Raw genomic sequence first — 18,335 nt, 5'->3', positions numbered from 1 at the left:
GTGCACCTCAAGTATTTGAAGCTTGGGGGGTACACTGCTATAAGCAGTGATAGAAGTAATTCATTAGTGGTAAGCAGAAACTACGGTCCATCTCTAGCATAATGTGGTTAGTTAATGTCAACTCCCCTGAAGAAACACTAATTCAGAGGTAGAAGTGGCAAAATCAAGGTGTTTATACAGATTGACTGCAATGTTCTATCTCTGTGTTTGGAGTGCAGAAACTGTTCACCTGTTCCAGTGCTATCATATTTGGGTCCAGAAATATCTGTAGTCCAGGGTGAGGACTTCCAACTCACTCTTAAGTATGGAGTATGATGGAGTGGTGACGACATAGTTCTCCTGCAAGTGATTAGACAGTAACCTCAGGAGAGTTTCCTGAGGGAATTCAGTGCCTGTGCAATTTCTCACCTAGTTTGCCAACCCTAGATCATGATTCTGGAGAAATTCAATTGCAACAATCCTTTGCAGGATCAGGATTTCAGCTACGGTTTGGAGTGTAATAAGTGCCTTGTCAATAGAAAGATGGGGAGCAAAACCAACATATTAAATGTGAACTGGTGAGAAATCAAATTCTACAGCTATATTCATTAATAGCCTCTACTAACTTCAAGACCTCACCACTGAACAGAAAATGCACCCCGCCTAGTTATTACTTGTGTTGTGTTCCTGCAAAATTGCAGCCTAAGTGAAACTGACTTGCAATGAAATAAATACTGCCTTTTGCCTTGCCACACTTGTAAAATTAATTTAGTGTCACAAAAACAAGGAAAAAAACCAAGAGTGACGTTTTTCTCTCTCTCAAACACACAAATGCATCCCTAACAAACAAAGCCATAAAATCTAGCTATGCAACAAGATCATAACTAAATGAAGTATAAACTAAAATACTAAAACAAACTATCATAACTAATACAATCTTTTCTTGGCTCTGTTTCCTTATTCAAACAATAGACCCCCCGCCCCCCTTCTGATATAGAGGCCCCAAGTTAATCAATGGATTTAAGAACTCTGACCCTCATGCAGATGCCTTTTTGAATGATCCTGCAAATGCACGTAGATGTGTAGGAAAATAAACAGTTACATATATGAGAAGGAAGCATTGAGTAGGATCCAGCCTTATCTGTGTGGGATCCTATGTAGCACAATAAATTATAAGGCAATTTCCCCATGCTCACAGGTTTACCTTGAATATTAAAGTTGTACCTCACCATTTTATTCACGAGCTTGGGGTAGTTAACTTGGGAGAGGGGTCCCCGGTGACCTCAGTGTTGCAAAGAAACAAGAGATTGCAACACCAATAGTGCACAAAAGAGCTATATCTTTCTTTGTCAATGTTTATTACAATAGAATAAATCTTTTATTTTATTTTTATTTTTAATGGAATACCCAACATGTTTTGAAGGACCCAAGCAGCTTTATCTGTATAAAGCTTGATTTAAAATACACTAGAAGTAATATAAAATATGCATACAATCTTCAACAAGTGACCCAAAACAGCATAAATCTTACATATACTTACCAAACTTAAATAATTGGACATAAAATAAGGGCATGTCCCTCCAAACATATTGGGTGTTGCCACAGTAAATCATAGTTCTATCGTCTTACAATAAATTTTGAGAACATTTTAAGATACTTTTACAGCTCTACTTTGCACTCCAGTGATGTGCATGTCTTGTACTGCTGATGCCCTTTGGACCATTGCATTGCACGACCCAGACCCGTTTAACTTCTGAGATGGGAATCGCATCGTTTGCCTTCAGGTTGTTTTTTGCACCCAAAGTCTTCCCATGGATGCCGAACCTGACATTGGAATTGCCTGATAATGCTCTCTATGCCATCCTGTGAAGATACAGAAAATGGCTATGACAACACCTTATCAAGTGACAAATTTCTTTTGGGATTTAGAGCAGCAATATGATTGGCAATATCTTATCTACATTCACCAATCCCAGTGAAGACCAGGCAACCCAAGCTGTTGCATAGCTTAACACATAATAAAACAATGACTTAAAAACCAAACCAAACTGAGAAAGCCTTTTCATCTTCTCCTTCATGGCAGAAAGACATTTTATATTGTTCAATTTAATTATTATTTTTTTTAAAAAAATCTGTTGTTGTATTTGAAATGCTGTTAAAAATAGCAGGCAAAATAACAATAAAAATGGAAGCAACAGCTTCGATACCACTCAGTAACAGCAAAGTTCTGGCAGTGGGAGGGTGGAATTATGAGGTTCAATAGAATGCTTGGTTCATGAGCTCACCATGGATGGGAAGATTAGGATTGGCCCATTGAAATGTGTCACCCCCAATAGATGTTGGCATGTAAATAAAATTCAGATGGGTGTTAGTATGGGCAGACACTAAAATGGCACTTAATTGAGCAATTCCATTACACCCTTCTGAAAGAAGTAGTATTCCTGGGATGTATTACAACAGAAGCAAATGACCTCTCCCCATCATTACCTTAACCCCTCTAAACTTATAAACAGAGCTAGACACATTATTTCAACTATCCAAACAAGATTTGTTCTTCTCACAAGTAGGCATCACTATAGACTCAATGTAGCTCTGGGTATATTTAGGGATATTAAAGTAATATTGGCCATTGCTTGGTTTACTTAGGGTATCGTTACTGATACTGCACCACAGACTTTATTGAGCAATTAAAAATATACACAAAGGGACAATCTTTTCCTTTGGGGCATATCTTTTTCTGTTTCTTCTTCCAAATTTCCATCCAATTGAAGAACCCAGTTTCAAATGTGAAAAGGGCACTTGTTTCTACAGTAACTGTGTACATCAGTTTGCTCCAAGTACTGTATTTCTATAATATATTCAGATAAAGATTGTTTGCTGTTAAACCACTGCTGTCGTTATGTCTCCAAGTTGCTTGGGGAACTAAAATGTTCCGTATTTGAGGAATGATAACGAGAATTTAAGTTGTTCTTTCAGATTCTATTTCTCCATAAAGTTCAGCTAGCTTCTTAAACTCTGGTCCCCAGTCACCAAGGTAATTATAATCCTGGTCAGAATGTGTAGTGGCTGAATCCAAGGAGCTGATAGATCCAGCTTCTGACCTTTGACCCTCATATGCGTAAGTTTGTAGGGAATCATATGGGGGCACACTAGGATCGAGGTCTGCTTCTGCCAATCTTTGCTTAATAAATTCCTGAACATCTATACTGTCAAGACAGGATGAAGTGGGATGCTTGGGGGTGGGTTTGACTTCAGGCCGCACATCCCGCCGATACTTCAGTTCCTCAGCAGCTGATGGGTTCCGCAGGGCAGTGATGTCAAAAGCTTCAGTGTCTTCCTCACCTCCTCCTTCATCATCATAGGTAACAACATTTTCCCGGACGTCCTCCTCCGAAATAATCAGAGGCTCTTTTTTGCTGCGTCTTAGTGTGATGAAAAGGACCACTATTGCTGAGGAAATTCAAGATAGCAGATTAGAAGGGCTGCTGGCTGATTAAATGATATTTTTTATGCTGATGAATCATATAGCTTTTAGCAGATTCATCTATCAATTCATTAACTGATTAAAGTGAAATAAATGTGCATGATACCAAAACTTCCCATATAGGATCTTCTCTGAGATACTGTAAGAAGTGAAAGTTAAACTAATCTCTCTCTCCCCCCCACCCCATAATATTACATAATCTAATTACAGGGTATCAACGTATTTTCTGGAATTTGAAAAGACCCATATTTCATATTCCAACAAATATCAGCCAAGTATCTCTCAGTTTCTTTGAATAATCTATCCTTCCCCTGTCATCAGCTTGCCTTATCTGTGTCACCCCCCCCCTTTTCTGGCTACTTTCCAGATTTTAAATATCCATTATACTCTGGGAGGGTTTTCACTTTCTTGTGCTTGGAAATGTTTGCTTTACTTACTACTAACATATCCAAAACAACAGCCTTGAAGAAGAAATAAAAAAATATGACTGGAACCCTTTTCAGTAAATTTGCCTAGTATCAAAATATAATTTACCACTCAATGCTACCATTAATTGTGAAAAGGAAAGCAATATTTAATAGTTTCCTTTATGGGCTCAATTCTAGTCACACACTAGGACAAAAAGAAATGAATGAATGAATAAAATAACCAAGTCTGCCCTGATGTGCCACACTTAGTGATTAAAATTAGCCTCACCAACCATCAACAAAACTTAAGTTTATGAATGTACCAAAAGAATTAAAGATTATTGCTCTCGAGATGAAGTTTCCCTGACATGTCATAGACATGAAATACCTGCTTTCAATAAATTAAAGCTGTAGCAGTGGTGTATACAATGATTCCATAATTAAATATATCTAGATCCTAATAATATTGTTACATGCAATCTCCAATCTCCACTTCAGTGTGGGATGTCAGGGAATTCCAGGCACTCTTACCAGGGTCTGTGTTTCCTTTCGGACAATGAAGCACAACAGAGACCATGGCGTCTTTACCATATACAGTTCATTTACACATATATGCAACCTGAGCATTACAATCAGAGAGCGTTCTTGGTTCTCCCATGGCCGAAGTCTTGGATGCCAGCAGAAATCAGCCATGACCCTCTGTCCCCTGTCACGACTTGCTGCTTGCAGACTGACACTCCCCCCCCCAGCTCACATCAGGAAAATTGCAATCCTGAAACTTCCACCTCCTAAAAAGTCTCACAATGTCTTCTGACAACTATCGCTCAGTGGAAGGAGGGGCTCCCACTCGCTTGTTGTCTGGTGCATCCTATATCTGCCTATACCTGCTTCTTAATGGCTCTTCTCCTGTTCCCTTTCTTATCCTTGATGGTTCTTCTCCCAGGCGATCTCCTGAATGGGAAAACCTGTCTGGCAGCCCCTCCAAGCATTGATCAAACACCAGCACCCACTCATTCCAGGCACCCACAAACTCTAGCACCCCAAAACCCATAATATTATATCTAAATAGGTCTAAATCTTAATGATTTTTTTCTCACAAGTTAGGAAGATATTACTTGCCACATCAATAATTTGTGCACAGGTATTAATGGGGGGGCGGTAATCTGATTTGTTTGTTTTTTTACAGTTGAGGGATGAAAGGCTGCCGCAAATTATTATCACAAATTTTCTTGGAACTTAAGCATAACTAACTCTTTTTTTCAGGATTGGGGCCACTGGGAATGGGTATAAGCAATTGTAAAATGGACACTGACCAAAACCACTCAGATGAGGACATGGCGGGAATGAGGGATTTCAATTTCACTTAATGAGACTATAAAAAAATTATTGGGGGGGGGGCAAGCAAAAATGGGTTGCTCCTTATCAAAAATTTCAAACAATAAAATAAAAACTTCCCTGGAGAACGGAAGCAATGAAGATTGCTAATGAAGATATTTAAGAATAATGTCATACATTAAAGAACTTCCTTTATCTGGATAAAGATTCACTTCTTTAATTTCTAACAATATTAGTATATGGGTCATTATAGATTCATCCCATTGTGAGCAGCATTTGTTCTTCAAAGGGACTTTCTTCTCAAGCTCTGTTTAGTGTGCAAATATACATGTAAAGACAGTGTGAGCAGGTTGAGTCAGAGCCAAATGAGAGGGAATATTAGCTAATGGGTACTATTCAGATAAATCTAAGCACATAAAGTATTCAGAGAAAATGCATTTCCAAGGACATTTATCTAATAGAATCATCTTCTTGCCTGCACTGTCCCTTGCCCCTCTTGATGATGCTTTGTGTCGTTATCAGCTCATCCCACAGAGATAATTAGCAAATGGCTTTCATACACTCCTGAAAGTCCTTCTGGCAGAGGAATCTGTTTCAAAAAGGTTCTTCTCCTTTCTTCTTTTTATTACTTCCCCCAAGAGTACTGGACATGCAACTCGAATTGGTTCCTGAAAATCTTACCAAATTACCTGGGTAGATCAGCAGTGCTAATTACTTAGTGACCTCTGCAAAATTAATTCCACAGGATGCCAGCAGTTCAGCTGTCTGCTTTAAAGGCTTCTTGGTCCTATTAATTTTAGCTAAAGTCTTTACCAATTTTTTTTTAATATAAAAAATATATATCAAAGCTTTGTATTTCTAATTACCTCCTATCACAAGTGATTCCTGGTTCAGAATGACATTATACTGAAAAAGCCACATTGTTTCTGTGATCATCTGAAGGCCACGGAAAGGACACCGGTATTTAATTCTGAGAGAGGCTTACCCAGGAGAATGATGACACACAGCAGGATGGCAATTAAGGCCCCCGTACTCAATCCTGCAGAGGAGAGGAATGCCTCTGCATGACAGGTCCTCACCCTCCCGTCTCTTTCACACGCACACACTCGTATCACAAGGGTGGCGCTACTGCTGAGAGAAGGGATCCCTCCGTCAGAGATCACCACGGGGAGGTAATACACATCCTGAATCGTCCGACTAAATCTCCTCCGCCTGGTCAGGATACTGGCTGTGTTATCTACAAGAAGAGAAAGCGAGTCAGAGTAATCTTAATAATTGCATTTAGTCATCGTCATCATTTATTATTTATACCCCACCCATCTGGCTGGGTTTCCCCAGCCACTCTGGGTGGCTCCCAACAGAATATTAAAAACACAATAAAACATCAAACTTTAAAAACTCCCCTAAACAGGGTTGCCTTCAGATGTCTTCTAGAAGTCAGATAGTTGTTCCTTGACATCTGGTGGGAGGGCGTTCCACAGGGCGGATGCCATTACTGAGAAGGCCCTCTGTCTGGTTCCCTGTAACTTCACTTCTCACAGTAAGGGAACCACCAGAAGGCACTTGGAGCTGGAAATCAGTATCTGGGCTGAATGATGGGGGTGGAGATGCTCCTTCAGGTATACTGGGTTGAGGCCGTTTAGGTCTTTAAAGGTCATCACTAACACTTTGCATTGTGCTCGGAAATGTACTGGGAGCCAATGTAGGTCTTTCAGGACCAGTGTTATATGGTCTCGGTGGCCACTCCCAGTCACCAGTCTAGATGCCGCATTCTGGATTAATTGTAGTTTCCAAGTCACCTTCAAAGGTAGCCCCCTATACAGCGCATTGCAATAGTACAAGCAGGAGATAACTAGAGCATTCAGCACTCAGGCGAGACTGTCTGTGGGTAGGTAGGGTCTCAGCCTGCGTACCAGATGGAGCAGGTAAACAGCTGCCCTAGACAAAGAACTGACCTGCACCTCCATGGACAGCTGTGAGTCCAAAAAGACTCCCAGGCTGTGCCCCTGGTCCTTCAGGGGCACAGTTGCCTCATTCAGGACCAGGGAGTCCCCCATACCTGCTCGCCCCCTGTCCCCCCAAAACAGTACTTCTGTCTTGTCAGGATTCAGCCTCAATCTGTTAGCCACCATCCATCCTCCAACTGCCTCCCAACATTCTGGTCTTATGCCATGCCCCCCATTCCGTCACCCATACAGACTTGCTGGTAGCCCACATGGCAATAAAGGGGCAATCTCAGGATCCATCTTGGTGAAAAAGTTCATACAACCCTTTTCAACAAGGTAGAATCTCTTCTCTATTCCCCCAGCTGTGGACAATGAACAACAGTACAATGTCACATCACACCATTTGCATCTATTTAAAATCAGGGCACTGAGTAAAAGTCAATCCACTTCTAATATAAGATTACAATTCAAGCAATATTATTCTTTCTGGATTCCTTTTTTATTTTTACATATATAACAAAGGGTGGAGGAAGCAGTCTTTTTTTTTTTTTGCCTTTTTAAAAACAATGGCTCTGCTTTCTTGCCATACAAAGTTAATCACAGACTTCTTTTTTAGTTTCTCTTCAAATAGGTGATTTCGCTCAACTATTATTGAGAATTGTACAGATATCAATCACATTCTTGCTTCTCTGTATACATGCCAACACTGGTATTATGCTCATGCAAAATAAAAAATAAAAAAAATAGTTCTATGCATTTGCAAGAGTGAAATACCACAAATGTTGATATCTGCATGGGCAGTTACTCCTCTCCCCATATTTTTATTATTTGTAAACAGCTAAGGCATGCAAAATTGCATCTGGAGAACTGTGAAAAATAGTGAATCACAAAATTCGCACTTGCAAATTCATGGGGTAGCTGTTTGTGATTGACATGGATGCTTTAGTTGAGATTCCTGCATCGCCTGGGGTTGGACTTGATGACCCTCAGTCCAACTCTACAATTCTATGATTCCATTATTGTATCTCTTCAGTTCAGAATTCAAAAGGAGTGAATTTCTGAAGCATCCCCCGCCCCCATGGAGCTTGCCTTCTTGTGGTGTTGATCACGGCTTCAAGCTGCTGTGGTTTTCAAATCTGGCAAGCTAGCTTATTCGCTGGGCCCATATTTGAGCTCTGCCTTGATCAACACTTGCTGGTTTTGTTTTTCCCCACCAATCACTTGCATTATGGGACTGGAGTCCTGGTAATGGACTGCACCGATTTCATTTTCCCGAACAACTGATTTGAAAGGAGAGCCTTTTGGCAATTTGTGAGTAGGCAGGCAAGATCTACCCTGGTTCTGATTTTCCTGCACACGGTTTCATTTCAAGCCTTGATTCAAAAGACTGGTAAGTGACTTCATATCACATCCACACACTTTTGCAATCAATAAAGATACTGTATCATGTATCATTGTCTATATAGTACATTTCACATAAAAATCTAACCCGAAGTAGAAAAAAACAACATAGGGATTTATCTTTTTCTGCTACAGCATGATGTAGAGAAACTAGTTTAAAAGCTTTAAAAGTATAAAAGCCCCTTGTCGCCTTACTCTTACTTCTTGTTTTATTTTATGAAAGTAGTAGAGGGGTCTGACTTCCTAGCTTTGCTGTCGGCTAACTGAAAAATCTTTAATAGTTCCAACACCATTTCCCCCCTGAAGTTATAATGAGATTCTATTGGTCTAGATTCCAAGCTAATAAAGAGTATGAGAGCCTGAATAGACTGGCATTTATGACTGCTATACTATTTAAGAGTGACTTCATGAAAGGCTTGCAGCGTGATCTTCAGAATTTCATTCTACCGTAGGTCAGCTCAAATGAATGAAGCCAGCAGAGCAGTTTAAGAATGGGAAGAAAGCATGGTCCCTGCAGAAATATATACACCATACTGCTGATAACATACTTAGAAAGATGCATCATCATATCCTATAGTTACATAGAGTTGCCAAAAGGTAATGTTGAGTGGTTCCTTCCTTGTCCCAAGAGGGAGTTTAAAAATGAAGGTTACAGCTCCTGGATAAATGTCTTTCTAGTTCAAGAATGGCAACGTCAACCCCACCATGTGGGAATCCCTTGCAGATGACCACAGTGCCTGGAGACAAACAGACAGGCAGTGACCAGAAGATGAATGACCACTGGGAGGAGCACAAAGAGAGGAAATGCCATGGTGCATCGGCAACAGAACAACCGGGTGTCTTCATCTGCCTCAGATGCAACAAAACATCTCTCTCCTGTATTGGTCTCTACAGCCACAGCAGGCTCCCAATGCAGACAGATGCCAATCAAATTAAATGTAGAGTTGCTTCATAATGGGTAGAAGTGGACCACTCAGTGGAGCAGAGCCGCTGTGCTAGTTTCCCAGCTGGTAGGTTGCTGTTGAGGTGGTGGGGAGTTTATATACAGTGGTACCTCAGGTTAAGTGCTTAATCCGTTCTGGAATGGGGCTAATGGGGCCTCATGTTGCCACAATGCCGCCGGAGCACGTTTTCTGTTCTCATCCTGAAGCAAAGTTCTTAACCTGAAGCACTATTTCTGGGTTAGCGGAGTCTGTAACCTGAAGCGTATGTAACCTGAGGTACCAATATATATATATATATATGGAAGTACGTTGGAACCTTGGTTCTCAAACAGCTTAGTTGACAAACAAATCAGCTCCCGAATGCCAAAAACTCAGAAGTAAGAGTTCCAGTTTCCAAACATTTTTCAGAAGCCGAACATCCAATGTGGTTGTCGGCTATTGTTTTGGGACACCTGCGCCCATCGGAAGCCGCGCCTTGGTTTTTAAATGTTTTGGGAGTCGAACGGACTTCTGGAATGGATTAAGTTCAAGAACCAAGGTTCCACTGTATGCATAGATACAAGATTGGCTGTGCTAATGCATTTGCACTCCACCACCTCACTGTCTTAGTAAGCAGGCCAGGAAGCTAGCATACCAGGTCCTGTTCTACAAAACATAGCTGGGTTGTTTTTTGTATTTTGTATTTTAGGAATTGGACCACTGGTCCACTCAGCTCAGCACTGTCTATAATGGCTGACAGTGCCTCTGCAGGATTTCCAAGAGAGAGCTTTCTCATGCCGGCCAGAAGCTACTGAACCTGGGACCTTCTGCATGCAAAGGATATGTGATCGCAATTTTATCCTGAGACCTGTGGAGATAGGGTGCTATAAAAATTTAATTAATCAACCAGTCAATTAATAATATGCTCTGCTATTGAGGAACAACACTTCCTCAATAAGCTTGTGGCATTTTGGCCCAGCTCAGGAGTGACAGCAAGGCCAGGCTACAATTTATACCCAGCTGCAGGCCCAGTCAATGCTGATTGGTCAGCCTGCCCCCCCCAGGGGGGGAAAGTCCACCCAAAGCCCACCAGCCTGACCAATCACCATCAGTCAACCAAATCCGGGTCTCTTGCTGGACACCACAGGGCTCATGGTTCAGCTGCAAAACCACCCACCAATTAAGGTAAGTGAACTTCTCCAGCAAGAGCCGCAACTGATCCCACCCCCAAGCAAAAGGTTAAGGTGAATTTCTGGGGTTGTACTCTGACAAAAATGTAAGAAATTTCAAGGAAAACAAAAAGAAGTTTTGTTAAAATTGGGGAATTCTTTTCAGGGGTGTCTATACCAGTGTTTCCCAACCTTGGGCCTCCAGCTGTTTTTGGACTACAACTCCCATCATCTCTAGCTAGCAAGACCAGTGGTCAGGGATGATGGGAATTGTAGTTCAAAAACAGCTGGAGGCTCAAGGTTGGGAAACACTGGTCTATACATCATTACCTGGGATTCAGGACCAGTAATCTTTATTTAAAAGCAAACTGTTCATGCTTGTTACATAGTAATGAATGCACCAACATTCTGTACATTGCATTATGGGGGTCTATTAACAGCAACCACAGCCTTGAAAGTAAGGTGCTCCAGCCATCCATTCTCCAGCTGAACTCGCCTGGGATGATTTTCTAGGCCAAGGGTAGCCAACATGGTGCTGTCCAGATAGTACAGTGGTATCTCGGGTTAAGTACTTAATTCATTCCGGAGGTCCGTTCTTAACCTGAAACTATTCTTAAGCTGAAGCACCACTTTAGCTAATGGGGCCTCCCGCTGCCCCCGCCACAGCACGATTTCTGTTCTCATCCTGAAGCAAAGTTCTTAACCTGAGGTACTATTTCTGGGTTAGTGGAGTCTGTAACCTGAAGCATATGTAGCCTGAAGCGTATGTAACCCGAGGTATCACTGTATTGGGTTTTAATTCTCATCACCCTCATCACTGGCCAATGCTTGCTGAGGGTGATGGAGATGGAGCCCAAGATATGGAGGACACCACATTGGCTATTGCCATGCTAGGCAGTCTTTTTACAGCTGATCAGGAAAGCATGGCCTCCTCTTTGCCCCATGCAGCAATATTTTTTTTAAAAAAAAAGAGTAAGTGACCCATTACATTTGGGTACAGCAGCCGTGACAAACCTGCTGACTTAAAAAGAGAAGACGTGGAATCAAGCTTTGCAGGAGCTGAAAAAAGTGAGCCTGGGTGGAATAAAGTTTAAATTCACACAGAAGGCATGAGTAGCAGTCAAGCGATGATGAAAGAATTTAAGCACAGAAGATTAGCTGCAAAGCTCCAAAGGGTGGGGAGAGAATGAAAATGGGAAGGCAGATATGAGACAAAGGAACAGATAACAACAGACAGGGAAAAGGATATTCTGAAGATGAAAATCCAAGCCAGGGGTGGGGTGGAGTGGGGGGAAGAAATGAAAAGCACAAAAGATGGAAAGGATGTACTTTTAAAAAAATCCCAAGGCAAGTTTGAGACAAAATGAAACAAAATCTGAAAGATGAAGTTGGCAATTGTAACACTATAATGGTTGAAGGAATCTAGGAAGACCAGAGCTTAATAAAAAGCTTTGGGAAAGCTTGTCAAATCGAGGTGGGGTGAGGATATTTGCAGAATAAAATAAATACAGTGGTACCTCGGGTTACATACGCTTCAGGTTACAGACTCCACTAACCCAGAAATAGTGCTTCAGGTTAAGAACTTTGCTTAAGGATAAGAACAGAAATCATGGTCCAGCAGTGCGGCAGCAGCAGGAGGCCCCATTAGCTAAAGTGGTGCTTCAGGTTAAGAACAGTTTCAGGTTAAGTATGGACCTCCGGAACAAATTAAGTACTTAACCCGAGGTAGCACTGCACGTACAAGTCAAGGGCCTGAAAGGAACTGAGTATTTTCATTATTTTATTTTTTCTTAAACACATCAATCCTCCAAAAAGGAAGAATGAAGCAAAAGGTCATGATTCCCAAAGGCCCCTGACCCCTGGACTCCCTTTGAAAGCTTTAGAGAAGGAAGATCTGTGCTCATATGCAGTCAGGCATTTGTCTTTTTAAAGTTGACAGCAACAGCTGCCTATAATCTTCTTGGTTCTTGGTTCTGGAGAGGAATGCAATTCAGGGGCATCATTTGGATGGGGGTTAATTTAGCTCCTTTCCCCAGCCTAATCTATCTGCATGCTTCTTGTGATTGGTTAACCTAGAGCAGAAAGAATGCTGAATGGGTGCAATGGAAAGCTGGGAACTGATATACATGTGGGAACAGGGACAAAATGTTGTAGCTTGGATTGCTCTGGTTCAGGGGTTCAGGGGTCCATGCTACTTCCTACCCCATTCCTCAAACAAATGCTTAGTATTTGGTGGCTACTATGCATTCTCTCTTGTCATTGGACTATGTCAGGCATGTCCAACTTGCAAGAGACTGAGATCTACTCGCACTATAAAAAAACTTGCAGTGATCTACCAAAGTTGTTGAGCTTTTTTTAGGAAACTCTAGGCATACTGCTACCTCCTTCTTGTGCATCATGAAGCCCTTTTGGCTACTTAAGGATTTGTATTCACCCATTAACATTTTAAATAGAGATGGCTAAGATGTAATACTATTCTTAACCATTCACCGATTCTTAACCATTCACCCACTCCAGGTGTTTTTCTGCTTTTCCGGTATTTAATTGAAATTAATCTGCCTGGAACAATAATATTGAAAGAGGGCTCTGCAACTCCAATGGCCTTATCCCAAATCCTGGTCCGAAAACCCAGGATTTTGCTGTGATTGTCTAAAGGAGGCTGGGTAGGTGACAAGGGGGGGAGGAGAAGTCTGGGTCATATTGATGCTGTTCTGGAGCACTGGAACAGGTCTTAAATAGAACTGGGGGACTGTTCACAGCCCTAGTATTCAATAAACTGTCTTGTCTTTTCCACTGGTGCTCTGCCACTTCACTATACTCAACAGAAACATTTCTGGGTGAGAATATATTGTTATAGAAGTTGGGTGCCTCCCCCTCTCTCTGCTGAATGACAGAAAGAGTCCATGGGGTTCCAGACACTCACCCAGGGTCTGTGTTCCTTTGGAGAATTGAGACATGGTGGAGACTGTTGCAGCTTTAAGAAATATGGTTTACTCACCTATTTACACCTTCAGCCTGCACGGAAGGAGTCCAGATCTTACAGCATGGTCATTTCAGTAGGGGTTTGTCTCCCACAGAGGTGCAGCCCTGAAGTCTAAGCTATCTTTCCCAGCCAGCCTTCAGCCAGCCTGTCCAATATGGATCCCAGTCTTCTTTTTCTCCCTTCTTGTTCCCAGCACAATTATTAAAAATTCTCTTTTCCTGTCACTTCAAACCCACACCCCACCACCATGGCAAACTTTGTCTGCCCAGACCATCAACCCCCTTTTGCATGTTAATGCCTATCCCAGGTAAGGCTGTGGCTTGGAAAGGAATCTTAGCCTGTACTTTTCCAGTGACCTCCAATCTTCCCTTCAATACTCCAAATAATTAAAACCCTACCTATTATTAATTTCTAGGGTTGGGAGGGAGGATCCTGCCAAATCTATAACACTATTTTATATTCTGACATGAGTATTCTTCATGAATATTTTTTTAAAAAATCCAGCACCTATCACTGTTGGTACCATAGACCTTTTATTGGTCTAGATACAGCCAAGTATCTTCTGAGCAGGCTTGTCAAATATATTTCTTCTGACCTTACAATCCAAATAGTAAGGCATATTTTCTTGAATAATGCGAATCTTGGAAGAAAAGAACCCCAAGCTCCTGAAGATTGAGGTACTGAATTAAGATGACGTGGTTGCCTGGCTCCCTGTTCAAACAGGGTTGAATCAGTGTGACTTTTTTTGTTAAACCTGCCAGCTGGAACTGGGCTTTGTAATGAGCCCATCAGCACATGCTTGACTTCCTGGCCAGAAAGACAGATGATTATGTATTCCATCTTTCCACATGAATCTCGTCTCACATGGAGTTAGGTGGTTATGCAAGTCACCTCAGCTTGAGGATCCTAATTATATAAATTTCAATCTTGGAACTTTGAGCTTGCAGATAACATCTGCCTGAAATGCAACAAAGTCTTTAAAAGTTTGGAAGCATGATTCCCCAAAATCCACAGTCCACCTAGGGCAACTGTATCTCTCTTCCTCCATGCCAAAGAGTATGTTTATCTCACACTAGTTATATTGAGCTACTGTACTGGAAAATGTATTGAATAAAGACTTTGGGGAAACTCCCAAAGCAACAGAGATATAATGGTAGAGCTATGGCAAGTGAATACCAGAGCACTTTGGAGAATACTTGTTCATTTATTATTCACAATCTGAGGATTTTTAAAAACATATTACCATAAAATGCCAGGAGAAGGGGATATGGGAGATGCTGCTTTGTGTCTTTCCTTCTGGCAAATTTTAATTTGTTGCCCAACACTATTTGCATGAAGTCTTTCAACTGATTTAGGCTATAAAAATATGATTAAAGATGGGTATTATATACCTGTATCTTTAGGTTTCGTTTTATAACATTTTCCAGGTGAGACTTGACAAATCTTACCTTGTTGACAGGTTCTCGTGTTTTGGGGTTCAGCTATTTGCACACATTTGTATTCTTTAAAAGAAACAGCAAAGCCCTCCACACACTTAAGGATCCAATAAACAGAACTCACGTGTTTTTGAAATACACAATTTTTTTATCACTGTTTCAAATTCTTTTTTTCGGGAAGGGTCTAATTGCATCTTGATCTACTAAATGCAATGCCTGAATGGTTAAGAAAGTAGAAACCCTAAACGCCCTTCTTTGGATTTCTCAGTTGCCTTTAATTCTTAGTCATGCTGGCCACATGACCCGGAAGCTGTCTGCGGACAAACGCCGGCTCCCTCGGCCTATAGAGCAAGATGAGCGCTGCAACCCCAGAGTCGTCTACAACTGGACCTAACTTTTTTATCGTTCTCATTCTTTTTTGCTTCAACTCTTTGTGTGCTTAAACAAATGTAGTGAAAAATCACACCACCTACTCCTTGGCACATTCAGGGTAGTCCCACGGTTTGCCAGAGGTCCAATGATATTTAGGGAAACAAATAAGCAATCTGAATGTGACAGTGCCCTCAAAGCCGCCAGATCAATGGGAATTCAATTGCCACAGAATGGCTAAAAGCTGTTTTGTTTTTAACTAAGTAAACTGGGAAGGAGGAAGAATGGATTGGTGTGACTGGCAAAGGAGGATGAAGAAAGAGAATGGCCTAGTTATAAATAAGGTACAGAAAATTTTGTTGTCTGGATAGGTGGTGTAGTGGTTGAGAGTGGTGGACTCGTAATCTGGTGAACCAGGTTTGCTTCCCTGCTCCTCCACATGCACCTTGGGCTAGTCACACTTCTCTGAAGTCTCTCAGCCTCACTCACCTCACAGAGTGTTTGTTGTGGGGGAGGAAGGGAAAGGAGATTATAAGCCGCTTTGAGACTCCTTAAGGGGAGTGAAAGGTGGGATATCAAGTGCAAACTCTTCTTCTTCTTCTTAGTTTATACTAAGAAGCTCCATTCAACTTCAAACTCAATATAACTTTAACAATTGGTGCCTGAGTTGCCTCTCCTGCCTGCCTTCCCCATCCCCCTTTCCTTTAATGATGTGTATCTTGGCTTTTAATGCAATGAGTAGGGAATGGGCTCTTATTTCTTGATTTTATGCAAGCTGCTCTGGGAGCCTGTTTGACTGAAAAGTGTGATAAAAATGTTATAAACAAACAAACAAATATGCAAGCTATCTTTAATGTTTTCAGGGAAGGATGTGAAAGCTGTTCATAGACTCACCTGCAAAAAAACAAAATGGAGAAGGAAAAGTCGATTGAAGAATAAGCAGGCACAGAACGCTGACTAGCTGAAGGGGCATGGGAGATGCTTGGTGAAGATATTTTTATTCTCACCCCCCCCCCTTTTTAATAATAACAGATATATTTGTTTGTTGCTTTTAAATTCTTGCACCAAATTCTTATCCCCTTGTTAAGAGTTGATATGGTTTTATGCCACAGTCTATTAGTTTTAGATTATTTGGATTTTAGATTATTTTCATAATGCTAGTTTGTATTGACTATAACTGATTTCATTGTTTTGAACTTTGCTTTGCATTTTGTACTGTTAATAATGTTTGTAAACTTGCCAGAAGATTTATCCATTATACAGGTAATATATAAATGCAACAAATAAATATTTAAAAACGTAATATGTGTTATGATTCTGGTCTTAGTGTTACCCAAGCAAGAAGCTAAAGTACAACTCTATAACCCAACAGAACTCTCAAAAAAACCTTTAAACAACATGCAGAGTAACTACAAAAGCTAATAAAATACAGAGCAGGGAAGAAATATTACAAGGTTATTTTCTTCCAAAACGATTCCTAGATATTCATCATTCACAATGCAAAGGTTATGAATATGAAGTCTTTGCTATATAAACCACTTCTGCCCTGACAGATGGTGGTTTTCACCCACTGACAAAAAAGATTATGAGAAAAGAAGTCATTCTGTTCAACGAGACATCCCAGACAAACACCAAGCCTTGCTTGCAGAGTAATGTGTGATTTACCTTCATTGTCCTTTAGCGTAAAGTTGGGATTCAAAGGGAAACTGTTGTCCAGAGAAAAGTGGAATCTTTGACCATTTGCAAAGTCATCTCTGTCCGTTGCACCGATAGTCTGGATAACCTGGAAGGAAAATTGAATTGTGGATGTGATGAACTTTGAAGTGGATTCAAATTTTGGCAGAACTCGGCAGAATCTTATAAGCTGAGCTTTCTTTCACAATTTTCTACCTGCCTAGTGTCCTAGTATGACTATTTTTCCATTAGCTGCATTATTATTATTATTATTATTATTATTACTACTACTACTATTATTACTACTACTACTGTTTTGTTTCTCTGCTCAACACATTTCAGCAACAATGTAAAATTAACTAAACACATGCTCAGAATGTCAGTATGTCAAGAGTCTTAAATTCAAAGACATTCTGAAGATTTTGTTAGTTAGACATTTGCATTAATACCTACAGAAGAGGATTGATGTGTCACTTAAAAATTTCACATATAAGTTTATTTTCATCACCAGGCCTAATATTGGCATGCTACAGTCCAGTGATTCCATTCTCCTTGGGACTTTTAATTCCACCCCTGGGAATTTTTGTTTGATTTGTTTGATTTTATTTATTATTATTTTTTTTTTTTTGCAAGAAGTTTATTTCACAATACAAAATGCCTACCTTGCATTGGATCCTATTGTATAGGATAAAAAAAAAAAAAGGAAACCCAAAGAACTGCCCTTGAACTGCCCTTGTTGACAATTTGCAATAATGGTGTACAAATATTTGGGGGTGCATAAATGCTTCCAAACTTTCACTTATGATTAGATTCAAAGTGAGTTGGTGGGGGGAGGGGGTCTTCCTCAGGGAAAACATCTGAGGAATTTTGAAAGAAGTCAAAAGAACTGTGATACGTTTACTGTTGATTCTCAGAGTGGTTTGAAATATTCCAAAGAGAGTCGACTCTGGTATGGAATGAAAGCCATACCATGTAATCCCAGTACAGTGGTACCTCAGGTTAAGAACTTAATTCATTCCGGAGGTCTGTTCTTAACCTGAAACTGTCCTTAACCTGAAGCACCACTTTAGCTAATGGAGCCTCCCACTGCCGCCGCACCACTGCTGCGCAATTTCTGTTCTCATCCTGAAGCAAAGTTCTTAACCCGAGGTACTATTTCTGGGTTAGCGGAGTCTGTAACCTGAAGCGTCTGTAGCCTGAAGTGTCTGCAACCCAAGGTACCACTGTAT

The 18,335-nt window shown here is 40.8% G+C and overlaps 1 protein-coding gene across 6 annotated transcripts in view; it reads right to left on the bottom strand.

The window, feature by feature from the left end:
- Window positions 1-1,320: 1,320 nt before the first annotated feature.
- The window catches only part of CDH18 (cadherin 18), a 634,566-nt gene continuing 617,551 nt past the window's right edge, over window positions 1,321-18,335 (bottom strand). For all 6 annotated transcript variants that reach the window (XM_081873024.1, XM_081873021.1, XM_081873022.1 and 3 more), the window contains 3 exons: window positions 17,098-17,215; window positions 6,191-6,442; window positions 1,321-3,429 (listed from right to left, as the gene is read on the bottom strand). In XM_081873024.1, coding sequence (XP_081729150.1) covers window positions 2,939-3,429; window positions 6,191-6,442; window positions 17,098-17,215 — 861 coding nt within the window. In that variant the 3' untranslated portion in view covers window positions 1,321-2,938. The remainder of the gene's footprint in view (window positions 3,430-6,190; window positions 6,443-17,097; window positions 17,216-18,335) is intronic.

The sequence above is a fragment of the Podarcis erhardii genome (genome assembly GCF_964252035.2).
Source record: "Podarcis erhardii genome assembly, chromosome: 8".
Lineage (NCBI taxonomy): Eukaryota > Metazoa > Chordata > Lepidosauria > Squamata > Lacertidae > Podarcis > Podarcis erhardii.
This window is presented reverse-complemented; position numbering and strand designations above follow the sequence as displayed.